We start from the raw sequence: 16626 nt of genomic DNA, 5'->3' as shown, positions 1-16626 counted from the left end.
AATACAGGCTACACCTCTTATAATGGCCAGAAGTAGTGTTATTCCTCATGTGTGCACATGGCTAGTTTTCTGAGGTACACTTTAAAGGGAATTTCTTTGAATAAGTTTGGCTCGGATGCTGTCATGTGGTGTCTCAGGCAATCTGAGGACCATGTAATGTACATGCAGCACACACTCGGTTCAGGTACCCCAAATGGAAGAATGGTCAAACTTCTGCAGGTTCTGCAACTGACTCCCTTAGTTAGAGCTTAAGTTAAAGCGATTGGTTCATCATGACAAGCCCTACATAAAAAGCAGAGCTCCCCCAACGATCAGCTAATCCTTGCAGATTCGGCTGCTTAACTCCCCGGTAATTAGCTGCCATTGCTATGTGTTGTAATCATTTTTCCTGTTGAAATTTATGGTGGACTTTATAATAAATGCATGGTCAACTCTGACGCTTCCAGCAGCTTTCCACACCTGCTATGAGAGCTAAATTCCACTTCTAGAATTGTCCATAAGAGACCTTTTTTAAAGGTCTTCTGTTAACTAGCCATGTTCATTTATTTGATTCTTTATAAAATGACTTGCTGGTGGCCGGAGTAGCTCTACTTATTAAACTATAGTCCGTACAATCTGTTCAGTCTCACTTGTTTGGTCGGTTCTGTTAGATAGTAGCATGGCAGTAATGCTTGAAAAACTGTACTTTTATCTTACATCTTCTTTTTTTCATTTTGCAGCAATTAAAGATCGAAAGAATAGCACAGAAGCAAGCAGAAGCTCCAGGGCAGTCCCAAGGCCTTGCATCACCTTTAGGAGCTCCTGCACAAGTTCCTTCAGCATTTTCTGCCTCAGGACCACAAACTCAGCAGCCACTAAATTTCCAGCAACCTCATTCATCCCAACCAATGGCAATGAATATGCAGCATGGACCTCAAGGACAGTTTAGACCTCAAGGGCCTCAAGTATCTGCAGGTCCACAAGGTTTCATAGGTCCAGGTCCACAAAACATACGACCACAGGAAATGCATCCTGGAATGCCTAGACTTCCAGTGTCAGTTGGGCCGATGGGTCCACAAGGTCCTACAGGTAATCCTGGACCACCTGGTCATTTGACCCCTCAAATGCCACAAGGTCCCAGAGGAGTTCAACCCCCTCATCATGGGATGCAGGGTGGTCCTGGTCCACAAGGGCCTTTAATGGGTGTTGCTCCTAGAGGTGTCCAGCAAGGTCCTAATCAAGGAATGCTTATGGGACATCCCGCACAAGATATGAGAGGCCCTTCAGGAGCATTACTTGGACATGGACCTGATGTTAGAGGACCAATGGATATGAGAGGACCCTCAGATATGCGTGGACCCCAAGATATGAGGGGACCCCCTGAAATTCATGGACCTCAAGATATGAGAGGCCATCCTGATATGCGAGGCCCTCAAGACATTAGGGGTGGCCCAGATATACGAGGTCCTTTAGACATACATGGCCCTCAGGACATCAGAGCTTCAGACTTGCGTGGACCTCAGGATATGAGAGGACTCTCTGATATGCATGGCTCTGTAGACATGAGAGGTCCACCAGATATGCGAGGTCCTCATGATATGCGAGGACCACCAGATATGCGTGGACCTCATGACATGCGTGGTCCCCCTGACATGAGAGGGCCCCAGGATATGCGTGGTCCCCCTGACATGAGAGGCCCCCAGGATATGCGTGGTCCCCCTGACATGCGTGGCCCCCAGGATATGCGTGGCCCTCCTGACATGCGTGGCCCCCAGGATATGCGGGGTCCTCCTGACATGCGTGGTCCTCCTGACATGCGTGGCCCTCCTGACATGCGTGGTCTTCAGGATATGAGAGGACCACCTGATATGAGGGGTGGCCCTGACATGCGTGGTCCTACTGACATGAGGGGTGGACCCGACATGCGTGGTCCTTCTGACATGAGGGGTGGCCCTGACATGCGAGGCCCTCCTGAAATGAGAGGAGGTCCAGATATGCGTGGTCTTCCAGAAATGAGGGGTGGCCTTTCGGAAATGAGAGGCGGTCCGGACATGCGTGGCCCACCTGACATGAGGAGTGGTCCTGACATGCGTGGTCCTCCAGATATGAGGGGAGGTCCACATGACATGCGAGGCCCACACGACATGCGAGGGCCACCTGATGTACGTGGTCCGCAGGATATGAGGAGATCTGATATAAGAGGGCCACATGATATGCGTGGCCAACAACATATGAGGGGTGTTCAGGACACTAGAGGACCATCCGAAATGCACATTTCTCCAGACATACGAAGCCCTCAAGATATAAGAGGTCCTCAAGACATGCGAAATCTTCAAGATGTTAGAGGACCTCCGGATATTAGTGGTCCTCATGAAATGAGAGGTCCCCAAAGCAGAGGGTCAAATTTGGGACTTTCTCAAGATACTCGTGGACAGTCAGTAGCCCAAGGTCCCACAGGAAATTCTCAAGGCCCTCACAATTCGCAGAATCCAGCAAGGGCATCTCACCAATCACAACAGAAAACCCCATTACTGGGAGATGGTCCTAGGCCTTTTAACCAGGTAACTGCCTTTAATAACGACAGGAAATACTTTGATAGGAGGCGCCATGTCTAGTATCACATAATATTCTGATTGAAACCGGTTATGTAGAACCTTGTGATCTTTCAGTTTTCAAATGCATTGCACTACAAGCCATACAAATCACCTGGAGCAGATTCCTTTTTACTTGAAAACAGACTTTATGAAGTCTGTTACATAAAGTGTTTTTGCTTGCCTTGAGATAAATCTGACAGTATATTGATGCTGTTTTTGAGTCGGTAATAACAGAATATACATGGTACTTAGGTTTCCTTCATGGTTTTATGGTTGAACTCTATAAAATAGTAAACCTTCAATATAATTCCTCTGAGAGGGAATTTGAAGAAAACCTGTGAATAAACTGTCGGATTGATTCAAGCCTTGCTTTAGCCAAGAAGTTCAACTACAAGTGAACGTTTGTCAGTGTGTGCCTGCACTGTAAATGGTTAATGCTGAGTTTACAGATTTATACTATACATTTTTATAAAGGACAAAAGTATTTTGAAATTCTTTAACGATAATAAATTTTTTAACTTTTTTGCATCATTTGAAGTCTCTGCACTGGAAAGGTTTTTATTTAAGGCGAACCTGCATTGCACCTCAAGACCTCATTAGAATCTTTTGTATTAAAGAGGTTGTCCCAATTAATTTTTTTGCTAAATTTGTTCTCCCATGTAGAAAAGCAATTATACATCCTATTCTTTCCTCTCCGCAAGCTCCGTCTTTCACGCTGGGCCTGTGTTGACAAGTGGAGAGACTAGGGGTGCAGCGCTGGACATGTGTGGAGCCAGGAGATGTGAGCATGGGATGGGTTATTCTTTTTCTATATGGGAAGCGCGAATTTAAAAAATATGAACTCGGACAACACCTTTTAATGAATTTGTCTAGTACACCGTTTATGAAAACTGAAATCGCCATTGATTTACAGAACATTGAATAATGGCTGTGGGCTGTTTAGGCGATTATTACATATGTGATGCTGGAATGGAACAGGAGTACATAATTGCAAACTATCAGAACATTATCACAATCTTTTATATGAAGTGTATCTTGTAAAGAAAAATACAAACTTCCATTTGCTAAAGTACAAGCGTGCAAGTTAAAAAAAAAAAAAACTACTTAAAACAGCGCTTTTATGGCACCCAATCCTATTTTTTTCCATGTTTGAATCCTTAATTTACTGTGGAAAGATTAAGTATGAGAATCAGTGCGTTACAAAAATTTATTTATTGATTGTATAGCATAAACTTTGCAGATAACACTGTAGTAATAGGTAGTCTTCTAATATCAAAAGTAGATGAGGTTTTACTATATGAGGAGGATATAGTGAGTGTTGCTTCATGTTTCGGAATCCTTCTCTGCCGCGTTCCAAAACCTGAATATTGCCATATCTCACAGGACGTTAACATTGCAAAGAAATTCAACTATGTAACAAATATCTCCATTCAAAGAGAAAGTAAACTATTACATATTTTGTGATGTGTTGCGTGTGCAACCCCATGTTTGTGTTAAAAGTGGAAAAAGTAGGTGAACCCTTTGAAATTACCTAGCTTTCTGCATTGATTACTAATTTAGTTATAGTCTGATTATGCTTCCTTAATTTAGATTGTCATATAACAAACAGTTGCTTTGTTCACATCTTTGAGCACATTGAATAAACATCAACAGTGTGGGGAGAAAACTTAAGTTGACCTGTGCATTAATAATGACTCTTTCAAAAAGGTTTTTCACTTAAGGAGATACTGGAATTGTGGGTTTCACAGGTGCTTTGCCCATTAAATAAAAGCTGACAAACCTTGGTTATAGACACATCTGTTTTTAAGAAAGATTGGTTATTATGAATTGTGCCTTGATGCAAACAACTTTCAAAAGACGTGTTATAGAAATGCATGAAGTTGGAAAAGACTACTAAAGCATTGCTAAAAGCTCGGTGTATATCACTCCACAATTAGACAAATTAAATACAGATGGATAAAATTCTGGATTCTGCATTCTCTAGAAATGGGCATCCTGTTTAAGATCACTCCAAGAGTACAATGAGCAATACTGAAAAAGGGTGAAAAAGAACCCAAGGCTCACTGCAAAAGACTACAAAATGCAAAAACTTCAGTTAGTGTATCATTTATTAGCAATCCTGAAAGGTGAGAGAGAAGCCAAGGGTAACTGCAAAAGACTTGCAGAAGACTCTGCAAACTGCAAAAACCTCTACAGGTTTAGGGAGCATGGTGGTTTAAGACTGCTTTGCTGCCTCAGGGCCTGGACGACGTGTGAAAATTGAGGTAACAACAAATTCTAAAGTGTATAAAGCATTTTACAGGAGAATATAAAGATAGCAGTCTATGACCTCACGCAAAAAAGACAATGAATGATGCAGCAAGATAATGACCCAAAACACAAGTAAATCGACTAAAGAATCGTTGGAAAAGATGATTAGAGTTTTGGCATCGCCATATCAGAATACTGACCTTAATTGCATTAAGATACTGTGGCATGATGTGAAGAGAGCGTGCACGCAAGGCATCCCAGAAATATTGATGAACTAAAACACTTTTGCAAGGAGAAATTTTCAAACATTTCTCCAACATTTCCCACTTTTGGTGAAAGTTTGATGAGGGGATTTACTGATAAAGAAATGTTGTTAAATTCAAGGCTTCACTTACTATTTTCCCTGAGGTGTGGATGTTTACTCAATGCGCTCAAATACTTCAATAGTACAACTGTTTGTGTTTTAATAGTTAAATTAGACTGTCTATAATTGTGACAATTAGACTGCATTTTTTTTAGTATCAATGTAGAAATCCAGGCAATTTTTATATATTTTTTGCAACTGTAAATATGGAATCGCAAAAATGTTTTTAAAAAATATTTTCCAATACATTTTTGTACATGCTGGTACCTTTTTACATTAATTTAATAGCATAGTTAGGAGGTTACTTATGTTAAAAATGATTATTTTTATTATTTTTATATTAAATCTATTCAACTCCCCATTTTCTGCAGCCATAACTCTCTAATACGCTGATGGAAAGTTTTCTTAGCTTAATTCATCAATAATACATAAAAATATCTTGTAAATGCACAGTAAACTTTTTTTCCCCCCTTCTGGGATCAAAAATGATGGAAACAAAACCATTTATGAAGAAACTTGTTCTTTTACAAAATGGAGATTATTCTATGTGTAAAACTAGGAAGATTCTGGGTTTACTATTGTCCAGAAAGAAGAGAGGAAACTGGATCTAACAAGGACTGAAAAATGAGTGGAAGGCTAAGGAAAAGACAAAAACACAACTCACAGGTCCTCTAATTGGCTGCTTACTTACAGCAAACACTGAACATACTATCAGATTTGTGGACAGTGTCTTATAGCAGGAGGATCTGAGCAGATTGATGTATAGTGTCTTGATAAAATATTCAGTATATCTTGTGTTTCATTCACTCAAATCCTTGTACTTAACAGTTCAACAGACTGTCCTACTCAATATTTGACGACTCCTTCTGCATGGACACTTTTACAGCAAAGCCTGTCGATCATTGTCACTCCACCCATTGGACTCATAAGCCAATCAAAAAATTGAAGAGCTTGTCCCCAAAACAATTTCTTTACGAAACTACTGAAAATGAGTTACATCTACAGATTCTTTTGCTTGGGGGCTACTCTATCAAATGGTAGAAATAATTATTTCTGTGAACGCATTCCCTGCGGTAGAGAAAAGACCATGTTCTTTTCGATCTTCATGAAAACTAGTTCAGTCCACATTTCTTGGTTCCGAGTAATGATTACATATATTTATAAACAAGCTTGGTGTACGCAGCAATGACACCTAATAGATCAGCTAGAACACTGGCCAGAGAAAGTGAAAGTTTATTCCCTGGTTCTAAATAACGATTACATACTTTATCCCCAGATAAAGTGGACATCTGCTCGAAAACCAGTTCAATGTATAGACTTACGTTCTGGTTAACATTGACAATTTTAGCTCTCGATAATGGACATCCAAGAAAGTCCTAATTTTTTTGTTTTTCTTGCAGTCTACAGAGACCTATGTAATTATGTAGAACTACAAGTGCACAGAACACAAAAGATTTGCTATTAGTGAACTGTTTTTGGGAACAAGCGCTTCAATTACAAGTTATACTTTAGTTTTTTACCACAAAACTATATATCAATCTACCTGCCACAAATCAGGCAGCATGTTCAGCATAGCAGTTAACTTTTACATAGTACACAACAATTACCAGAGTCCTTGCTCTGCAATAGAAATACGTCTCTGGGATGCTAAACTCAAGGGCACGGATGCACAGAAAAGGCTATATTTGAGACTAACAAACAGGAAAAAAAGCTTAAAATGGGCAAAAGAACAATAAAGTAGTAGTATGGATGGATAGTGTGTTTAAATAAAAAAGATAGTGTGACCTATGGCAAGGATTCAGGAACAAGACTTGATGCTTGCTGTATGTGAAAGTCAAAGAACAACACATAATGGTTTCACTTTGGTGACGTTCACCACTCTATTTTACAATCGCATAATCCCTTGTGGTCTGCGCTAGATTAATACAAACTTGATCCAACATCCAGATGACACTCTGAAGAGTTTTGTGAAGAAACCCAGAACTAGAGTGTATTCTTTGATGGCCTGAATGACACCCATCACTTACACTCATAGGTTATATTTTTTGTAGGAACCACCTCACCATAAGATCTGGGGAAAATGTCCTACATATCAAGGCAAAGGACCTTTACATTAAATGGTACCACTGAAAATTACAAGTTGTCCCACAAAAAACAAGCCCCCCCATCTAGCAATGTTTTCTGAAAACTAAATTTATGGGTTTTTTTTAAAGTATGGATGGAAACACGAAAACGAAGAAAACAAAAAGGGCTGCAGCGGAAAAACGTTAAAAGTTAACTTTGCATAATACACCCACATTCTCTATTCTAACTGTATTTAGCACTCCCCCTACCGCCACCCCACACTCACAATCACACACAATGTTTTCTTTTAAGGATATGCCATAGAGAGCAATTCCACTGACAGTTATTATATTTTTCCAATACTGAAGAAATCTTGAAAACCTCGGTGGGGCTTGTATTTAAAGACCTTTCACTAAAGAAACCTTGTTATGTAACGCTAATCGGAGATCTTTTTGGGGAACAAATGCTGAGGATTTCAAATACCTTAGCTGACGAGTCATCTCAATTACCCGATTACTCAATTTTCTAAAATGTAGCTCAATACAGTGTTTTTAGGGAACTGTTAGTTGACTGGGAAAGTTATACAACAACATATTGGTCTTGAATAAAAAGTAAATCTTCTTATTTTTGGTGAAAAACTGTAATTGCCTGTAAATTTGGCAGTAACCTGCAAACAATCCTGATTGAAGTGATAACTATGCATCTTCTTCTAAACCTTTTAAGGCTCATTTACACGCAAAGACAATCTTTCAAACTATTAAAAGATTGGCAGTTCTGGCAATTATTTTGTTTAATGTCCATTAGCACTTGATCAGCTTAATTTGCATGTAAATGAGCCTCTAGCAGCTGTTTGCAAACCCCAGCATGTGGTCTAGAATTTGCACTCAGTTGCATTATCTTTCCACAAGCTGTCAGTTGAATGCAATGTAATCATCTGCTCCCAGTAAGAGCACAGCATGCGGTCCCTGCTATCTCTCTCCAGCTGAAGGATGGATTTTATGCTCACCCAAAAATCATTGTTCCGCCTTAAGAGTGAAAGATGGAAGCATTTACACGCAACGATTATCTCTCGAAATCAGTCATTTGAACAAATTTTGTGCGATCATCGTTGCATGTAAATGGGGCTTTAGTCATTCTTTACTTTTGTAGTTGTGTTAACTAAGATGCCGGATTTTAAGAAAAATTGCCGTCTCTACTGCCGACAGAGCTAAGAGTTGTTTCTTTTTAATGGAGAAACTGGCTGCTTCTGTTCAAATCTGTAGCTAGTCTCGTAGTCGGTCAGCCATGCACAAATTTATGTTCGAATATAAGTCATTATTTATTCATCATTAGAGTTTGAGAATTTACACATTCTGGTAAGCAAATTGGTGAAGGGGATGAGATAGATGGAGCAAATGAGCAAAATATAATTCCATTAGTTCCTTCCTATAGCTTTCCAATGTGGCACATTCATGCATACGGAAGAAATGGCAAGCGCAATTCAAGAAGCTTAATAAGATTGCATATTTTCATAATTGTCGATCTTCCATATTTTCCATATATATGTATTTCTGCAAAATAAGAGTTTAAACAATATCAAACCAGATGAGAGGGTTTTGAGATTTTTAAACACAGTTGGTCTTTTCTTTAACAATGGCAAGAGCTGGATGGTTATAGACAATTGTGGAAAGGCTTTGTTATAAGCCTTTATCTAATTTATTCCTCAGGGTAGCAAAGGTCAGGCCCCTCCTCCGTTATTACCAGGCCTAGGAGGACAGCCGAACTCGCAAGGACGTCCACTACCACTGGGCCAAGGACCCAATGCTAACAAAGGTATTTTGTTTGTCTTGGTTGTAGTTTTTTCTGTTGACCTTTTATCCATTGCAGCATTGGCTGCAAAGACTTTGCATATACATTGTGTTGTTCAAGATTGAGTAGCAAACAATAGCCCTATAATGCCGCTAAAGCAGCTTATCTGTTGTGGCATTTCAAGGATTAATTCTGAACAAAAATTGGCAAGAAACAATGCAGATAGCCCCAAAACTCAGTTGCCATGTTTGTGACCTGCTGTCTGATGGGATGATTCTCATATAAACAAAGTTAATTTTACTCTTTTAGGCCAGTTTCACACAAGTGTATTATAGTAGCATTTGTGTGCCCATAATGCGGCCAAGTGCCCAGAGGAATCTATGGTACACTGAGTTCAAGTCAGTAGAGCCGCGGCTGGGCCGGAACACTCAACTGTATTATGGGCACATTAATATGCCTGTGTGAAACTGGCCCTACTCTGTGTACATGGATGCATTAAAATACCTTTTGTAGAAAAAGAAAACACATCTATAAAAGTAATGTCTTCTGCCAACTTACGAAGTTGTGCCACATAGGTATTTGATGGAAACTTGCAGTCTTCACATTCTTGAATGGTCATATTTTTAACCTCTTCTTACCTTGTAGGTGACATTCGTGGTCCTTCAAATCATCAGTCTGAACGGAGGCGTGAGCAAAGTCCTTTTAGAGGTGGACCAGAGTGGATGGACTCAAGAGACAATAGAGGACCACCTGACAGAAGGGGTCCACACTCTGAGGTACATGAGCGCCCAGATGACTTTCACCAGGATGATCGTTATGGACCACGAGGGCGTGACTTTGATGGGAGAGGTGGTGGTCCACCATTGCAAGATGAAAAGTGGAGGCGTGGTTCAGGCCCACAGTTTTCCTCAAATCATAGAGATTTCCCTGACCGAGAGGGAAGAGATTCAAGTCGATGGGAGGGAAGAAGACACTCTGATGACCAGTATGCCAGGGATTCTGAGGAAGCAAGATTCCGGGGACAAAGAGATGATAGGTGAGTTGCTTGTATTTTCATAGTCCACTCATCTCATTTGGTTGCTTCTTATAAGTAGGCATCACGTGGTACTGAATTGCTTCTCATTTTGCTACTGAAATAGTCGGAACCGTGTCTAAATGTATCTGGTTGATTGTTTATATCACAATATAATGTAAAAATACAATAGCAAATGTTATAAAGTTGTTGTACATGTATGGGTGAAGTACACTATTCTCAATGAGCTCAATCTACACTTCAGTGAATAGTCAGTTGTACTTTCAAAGGGATGAAGTTAAATAGGTAATCTGAAAGGATGGAAAATTCCATGGACTAATTTTCCTGCTGTGTACTCGGGATGCTGGACGATCTATATATTGGATACACAAGAGAGACTCAATGGGGGAGGGTGGGAACACTTTTTGTTCTGTTTCTTATTTGTTTTTGTTCAATAAGGAAAATGATGAAAATCGAAATAAAAAATATATTTAAAATTTAAAAAAATAGTCGGAACCCACCTATATGCGGGCTGTACACAGAAGTATGTTTAAATGAGGTTTCTTATAACAGCGCAAGCAGCATGTTCCTATATCCAGTGAAGATGGAACAATCGTCCTACATAAGAAATAGATCATCATATTTAACCATAGAGATATAAACCCAAGATGTACATTGTGTCTGGCAATAAAGGGGTCAGAATTAGTAATTATGCTGTGTTTTACCCTCTGACAAATGACATAGTTGACACCATGAACCTTGCTCCTTGTGGCCACTTTATTTTCTATCCTTACTCTTCGGAGTTGTCCATTCTGTTGTATAAGCTTTGTGTTGAGTCTGTTCATGAGCCTTACAAAACACTCTACATTAATTTTTACTTTTTTAGTTTCCGTCGGAGTGGTCCCCCAAGGCATGAGGGTCGTGGTTCTCGTGGAAGAGAAGGATTTTCTAATTCTGAAGAGTTTGGTCCTAATGATAGCTTTGATAAGGATGAACCTGGTAGAGGGCGAGATAGTTCCAGGGGACGTGGTCGTGGTCCTCAGAGAGGTGACCTATAATAAAAGCATTTACAGTACCTATCGCTAAACTATAACTCTGTGCTCATTGCATTGAAGCCTGGAGATTCACATCAGAAAGATTTCCTGATGTATAGCACTGCCAGAAGGCTCTGATGTATGCCACTGTATAGGCATACAGGGTATATGTTTTCACTGACTCCCGTTGTAATAACACATGTAACACATGGTATACATTTTTGGGTGGTAATCCATTGTTTTGGGTAGCGCAGTGTGTTGCACTTTCTTTTACAGTGAAGAAAGTGTTATATTGGCAAGGCAAAGACAAAAAGACTGTTTTGGCTTCTGCTGGGTGAAGGGAGCCATATGGATACATTTGAAACATAAAGGTTCCGGACACCTTCAGAATTCCAGTGCTACTGTCTTCAGTTAATTAAAATTTATGTCTCAGACACAGTCTGCACAGAGCCTAAGACCGCCTGCACACAAACTGATTTGCATTGCGGAATCCGCAGTGGGCGTCCGAACCCCAGTTCATGCTATGGAAAATCGCTTCTTCCTGCACACTCGCGTAAACAAACTGCGGTTTCCGCAAGCAGAGGAAAATCACAGCTTGCTCTATTTATGTGCGGTGTCTGCACGAATGGCTACCATTGAAGTCAATAGAAGCCGTATGAGCCGCAGCCCATCCGTAATTAACATTGCAGACAGGTCGCGGATTCCGTGTCCTGTCCTAGCGTCGGCGTGGGGAAAGATTAAAAAAGTTTTGTTTTTTTTTTTTAATTTGTCCGGCGAGCTACTGGGTCCATCCACAGTACAGATAAAGACAAAAAGACAAGTGCATGCAGACACTGGCTGGGCACAGGGCCAGATTCTGCTGTGGGCTCTCTCATGCGAGATCCGACCCATTCGTGTGCAGGTGGCCTAACGTCTACTATTCACTTTTCTGAATTAAAACTAGTTAGTTGGGTTATAGTATACGTTTTATAAGATGTTTGAATTTGATGTTATTTTAATCGAATTTTATTTATATTTCAAATACTGTGTTCAGCAAAAGTATTTAACACAGCGGCCGTTCAGTACTGAACGGCTGCTTACACTGAACGATCATTGTTCAGGATTTTAAACTGCATAAAATCCTAAACGATGATCGTTCAGTGTAAACAGCAGCCGTTCAGTACTGAACGGCCGCTGCTGAAGTGAATGGAGAGGGGTGGGGGAGAGTGAGGAATGAAATCTCCTCCAGCCGCCCTGCTTCCCAGCTGGCTGCTCTGTCACAGAGCCAGAGATACTCGCTCCTGTGTAACAGCACGTGAGCGAGTATATGCAGGGACAAGTGTCGGGCATCATTTGCCTGACATTCCTCCAGTGTAAATGGGCCTAAAGAGACCCTATCTTTGTTATCTGTGCAGTCATTTACATATAAATAATCTGCACAGTAAGAGTAAGGGTGCATTTACACTTCAAAGATGATCGCTCAAAAAATGGTTTTGGAGCGATAATTTTGCATAAACTACTACTTGGCACTAATGCCTAGCACCAAGTAGCAGTGTGTGAGCCGCTGGGAGTTGTAGTCAGGGAACAGACCTCCAGCTGTTTCCTGATTACTTTTGCTTTAATCTGCTGGCAGGGCTGACAGCTGAGAACAGCTGATACAATGTTATCAGCTGTAATCAGCTCACCATGGGCAGAGCACAGCATTCGGTCCGTCTTATCAGCTGTTCTGTCAATGATGCTTTTCAAGTGAAACTGAAAACCGTTGTTTGGCAAAAAACTAAGATGGGCACATTTAGACACAACGATTGTCGCACAAAAGATAGATTTAGAGCAAATTTTGAGCAATAATCGTTATGTCTAAATGGGCCTTAAATAGACAGACAGCCCTCAGCTCCAGGATATAACAACTCTCCAGGATCACAGGTGCCATGAAAAATGTGCTGTGGTACAGGGACTTGTTTTGCTGCAGACTTTGCCATTGTTACCAGTGCTGGTTTGCAGCAGATTTACCGTCTTCAATTTGAATTCAGTTGAAAAAGGTGAAATCCGTTGCAAGTCTGCACTAAAATCTGTGGCAAAATGTGCAGCCGATCAGCATTGTGTGAATGCACCCTTCTACAGTTAGGAGTCTGGGAAAAAATGACACCTGAGTTACAGACATAGTGACAAACTACAAAACAGAAGCCTGTGCCTCAGCATTCATACACATTTAATATCTGAATAAAATTGCACAACTCCTATTAATACTAACCACATAAAAATGTAAGGCTTTTAGCTCTTTTTTTTTTTATTTTTATTTTTTAAAGGAACTTTTATTTAGCCAGCATAATAAGCAAACAGGCAGCTGGCATCGCAGGTGCCCATCTCGATGGTACATCACGTTGCATAAATGCCAAAAATCCACCGTACCCTACACAAGGATGACCGTCTGAAAACCATATTCCTGGACCCGCCCCTTTTGTGTTACAGGCAACCTCCTAACTTGAGGAACTTTATAATCAGGAGTGCTTTGACCTCTGACACACAAAAATGAACTTATCCCTGTAATATAAGGAGCTGCAAGACCTGTTCACATATATACTGACTGTGGACAGGATACGGATCCCCAACACACAGCAGGACTATAAGATCCCGGGGACATTCACATGTTCCACGTCCAATGTTGTGTACCTGATCATGTGCAGTAAATGTCATGTTGGGGGTCTTTATGTTGGAGAAGCAGGGCAAAGACTGAAAGCGAGGATGAGGTCTCATCACCACACGATTAAACACAGAATGAGAGAATTACCTGTGGCCGAGCACTTCTATAACCATGGACATGACCTAGGAGATATGAGAGTTTTGATATTGAAGGGTGGTTTTTAAGTCGCAAAACCACAGAATTTGGAAATATAAATTGATAACCACCTTTGACACGCTGAATACTGGGTTAAATTATTCCCCAGGATTTATGCGTGAATGGGAAGTGTGAGACATTTATTGCACAGATAAGTCCCACATCAAGAGTAATTCAGGGACCATAAATTTATAATCCCTTATCAATGTATAGTTAAAAATGTTTGTGTACCTCTTGTAGCATTCCTGGCCTAAGGCCCCCCACCCCAACAGTAACAGGGACCATAAAACTAACTCCCTTATCAGTGCCTAGACAAAAAAGTTTGTTTTCTGTTGCAGCATTCCTTTTAAGTACAAACCAATCACATACATGCCTGTGCCTTGTCATATGTATGTTAAAAGTGTGTATAAATATTCATGCCTCTTCAGATCTATTCCATTTTTAGCCTGACGAAGAGCCCGAGAGGTTCGCAAGCTCGCTATTACATCATGTATTTTTGGTAGCCATTAAAAGGTATCAGATCTACAAAATTACATGGTTTCACTAGCTGGGAACAATCACATTTTGCTCTACTGGCTAACACCGTACCAAACTTTGTTTTTCATTATGCATAAATACAGAAACGGAAAAATCATCATTACTATGTATTTATATACATTTCTCCTGGCAGATAATATTTGGCTAGAAATTTTATTTTACCTTCATCGGCTGTTGCTAATCAAAGGACATAGAAAAAGAATGAGAGGCTAGAAGCCTGAAAGCCAAATACAACAGCAAAAAAAGCGAAACAGAAAATAAATAAGCAACAAGAACACCCCAACCCCCACCCTCTTACCTCATATTTAGATTAAAATCTGTGGACCCATCCGCTACATCCAGGCTAAATTAATTGGATGGATTCCTGGCTCTTTGGGCCAAAGGCCTCCAAATAAACTAGGAAAGCAGGATACCTGGCTATATACTCTCATTGAAGCATCTGGGACACATGGGTGAAAGGAGTACAGGACTAAAGTGTGGGCAGCCACTCCCACACCAATGCAGTGCATACGAAAAAAAAAAATTCAGCACTTCCAACCAATAGAGTAAGAGACATACATGCCTCAGCACCCATCAGCGTTTTATATCTGAAGAGAATTGCACAACTGTTATTTATACTAACTGCATAAAATGCAAGGTTCGTGTCACCTATTTCCCCATATTCACCCATCTGTCCCAGGTGCTTCAATGAGAGTATATAGCCAAGTATCCTGCTTTCCCAGAGTTCATTTGGAGGCCTTTGGCCAGAGGAGACGTTCCTTTCTAGAGTTAGAAACCCATCCAATATGGTTCACCTGTATGTGGCGGATGAGCCCAAATGTTTTGCTCAAAATTGGAGTTAAGAACCTTACATTTTATGTGGTTAGTATAAACAAGAGTTGTACAATTTTATTCAGACATTAAATGTATATGAGTGCTGAGACACGTGTTTCTGTTACTGTATTTGTTGCAGCCATGGCTTACGTGCGCCTTCACATTTAATTTGTAGGAAGTTTTTTGACTTTTTTATTTTTTAATTTTTTTTATGCAGGCTACAAAATAGAATCCTGTGTAGTGTAAACCTGCAGCCATACGGTCTTCCATCTGTCCCCTACTTCTTACTAATATAGCAAATAACGGCAAGCAATGACTCGCATTGCATTGTAACTCCTTTTATTTCCTTTGAAGTGGGATTTCAATATTTTTAGAACGCATTGCAGTATTAGGAATACAGATGTGCTTTAGTAGGCTTATAGTTATTCCATAAGAGCAACAGTTCCTGACAATGTTTCTTTGCTGAACAGAAGCAAGAAAAGGACTTCTCCCAACTCCAGATCAGTTTCCTTCTTCAGATCGTGGCCCTAATCACCAGTCCCGGGATCCAGGCAGAGATGCAGGTAACTCTTCATTTTCAAAGGTCTAGAATGAAAAAGTGTCACTGAACATATATGACCAGTTTGAACAACTGTAATGGCCAGTATGGACTAAAATATCTGTCTGCATCAGCTAAATGAATGTTCGCCATACGACTACTTGTTCAACCTACTACTTTCTAATGGGTATAGTCACCTTAAACCTATTTTTGCCCCATCATATACGTGCCAGGTCCTGATCACTTCCAAGGCAGCCCTCGACGGGACATTCCAACCCCTGAAGGTCTCTCCCCAGCCAGCAGGGAACGCTCTTCTTCGTTGCAAGGAATGGACATGGCTTCCTTACCGCCACGCAAGAGACCTTGGCATGATGGCCCTGGAACCCCTGATCACAGAGATATGGAACCAGGTCTATCGGATGACACGGAGAAAGGTATATATTTTACGTTTGTTGGGATTTGTTGAGTTAAAAAGAAAGGAGTCTATGATGGTGCTGGAAGGTCTGTAAATTTGGAAATCACCTGAAGCAGAACCTGAGGGGTATGTGTGCACTGCAGAATTCAATGTGGATTTTTTCACCTCAAAACCAGAGTTTTCTACCGCAGATCTGCACATGAATTTAGCCCTGTAAATGTCACTTCTTCACGCAGATTAGTGAGGAATTGCATTGGGAATTCTGCACATGGATTTTGCACATCCAGAGGCCTAAATCCGCATGTGGATCCCTGGTAGAATATGCAACCTAGCCACACATTTCTACGGTGGTTTTTAGAAGCAGAATCTGCACTGAAATATCCACGTTGGATTCGCCGTGTGCACGTACCCTGAACTGTGCTT

General features: G+C 40.6%; 1 protein-coding gene across 2 annotated transcripts in view; it reads left to right on the top strand.

The window, feature by feature from the left end:
* The window catches only part of WDR33 (WD repeat domain 33), an 86844-nt gene that overhangs the window by 68258 nt on the left and 1960 nt on the right, over nt 1–16626 (top strand). For both annotated transcript variants that reach the window (XM_066598674.1, XM_066598679.1), the window contains exons 16-21: nt 720–2540; nt 8958–9063; nt 9685–10075; nt 10938–11098; nt 15721–15813; nt 16022–16222. In XM_066598674.1, the coding sequence (XP_066454771.1) occupies nt 720–2540; nt 8958–9063; nt 9685–10075; nt 10938–11098; nt 15721–15813; nt 16022–16222 (2773 nt within the window). The remainder of the gene's footprint in view (nt 1–719; nt 2541–8957; nt 9064–9684; nt 10076–10937; nt 11099–15720; nt 15814–16021; nt 16223–16626) is intronic.

This window comes from Eleutherodactylus coqui, chromosome 1, assembly GCF_035609145.1.
Source record: "Eleutherodactylus coqui strain aEleCoq1 chromosome 1, aEleCoq1.hap1, whole genome shotgun sequence".
Classification (NCBI taxonomy): domain Eukaryota; kingdom Metazoa; phylum Chordata; class Amphibia; order Anura; family Eleutherodactylidae; genus Eleutherodactylus; species Eleutherodactylus coqui.
Note: the sequence above shows the minus strand (reverse complement) of the source record. Positions and strands in the feature narration are given on the sequence as shown.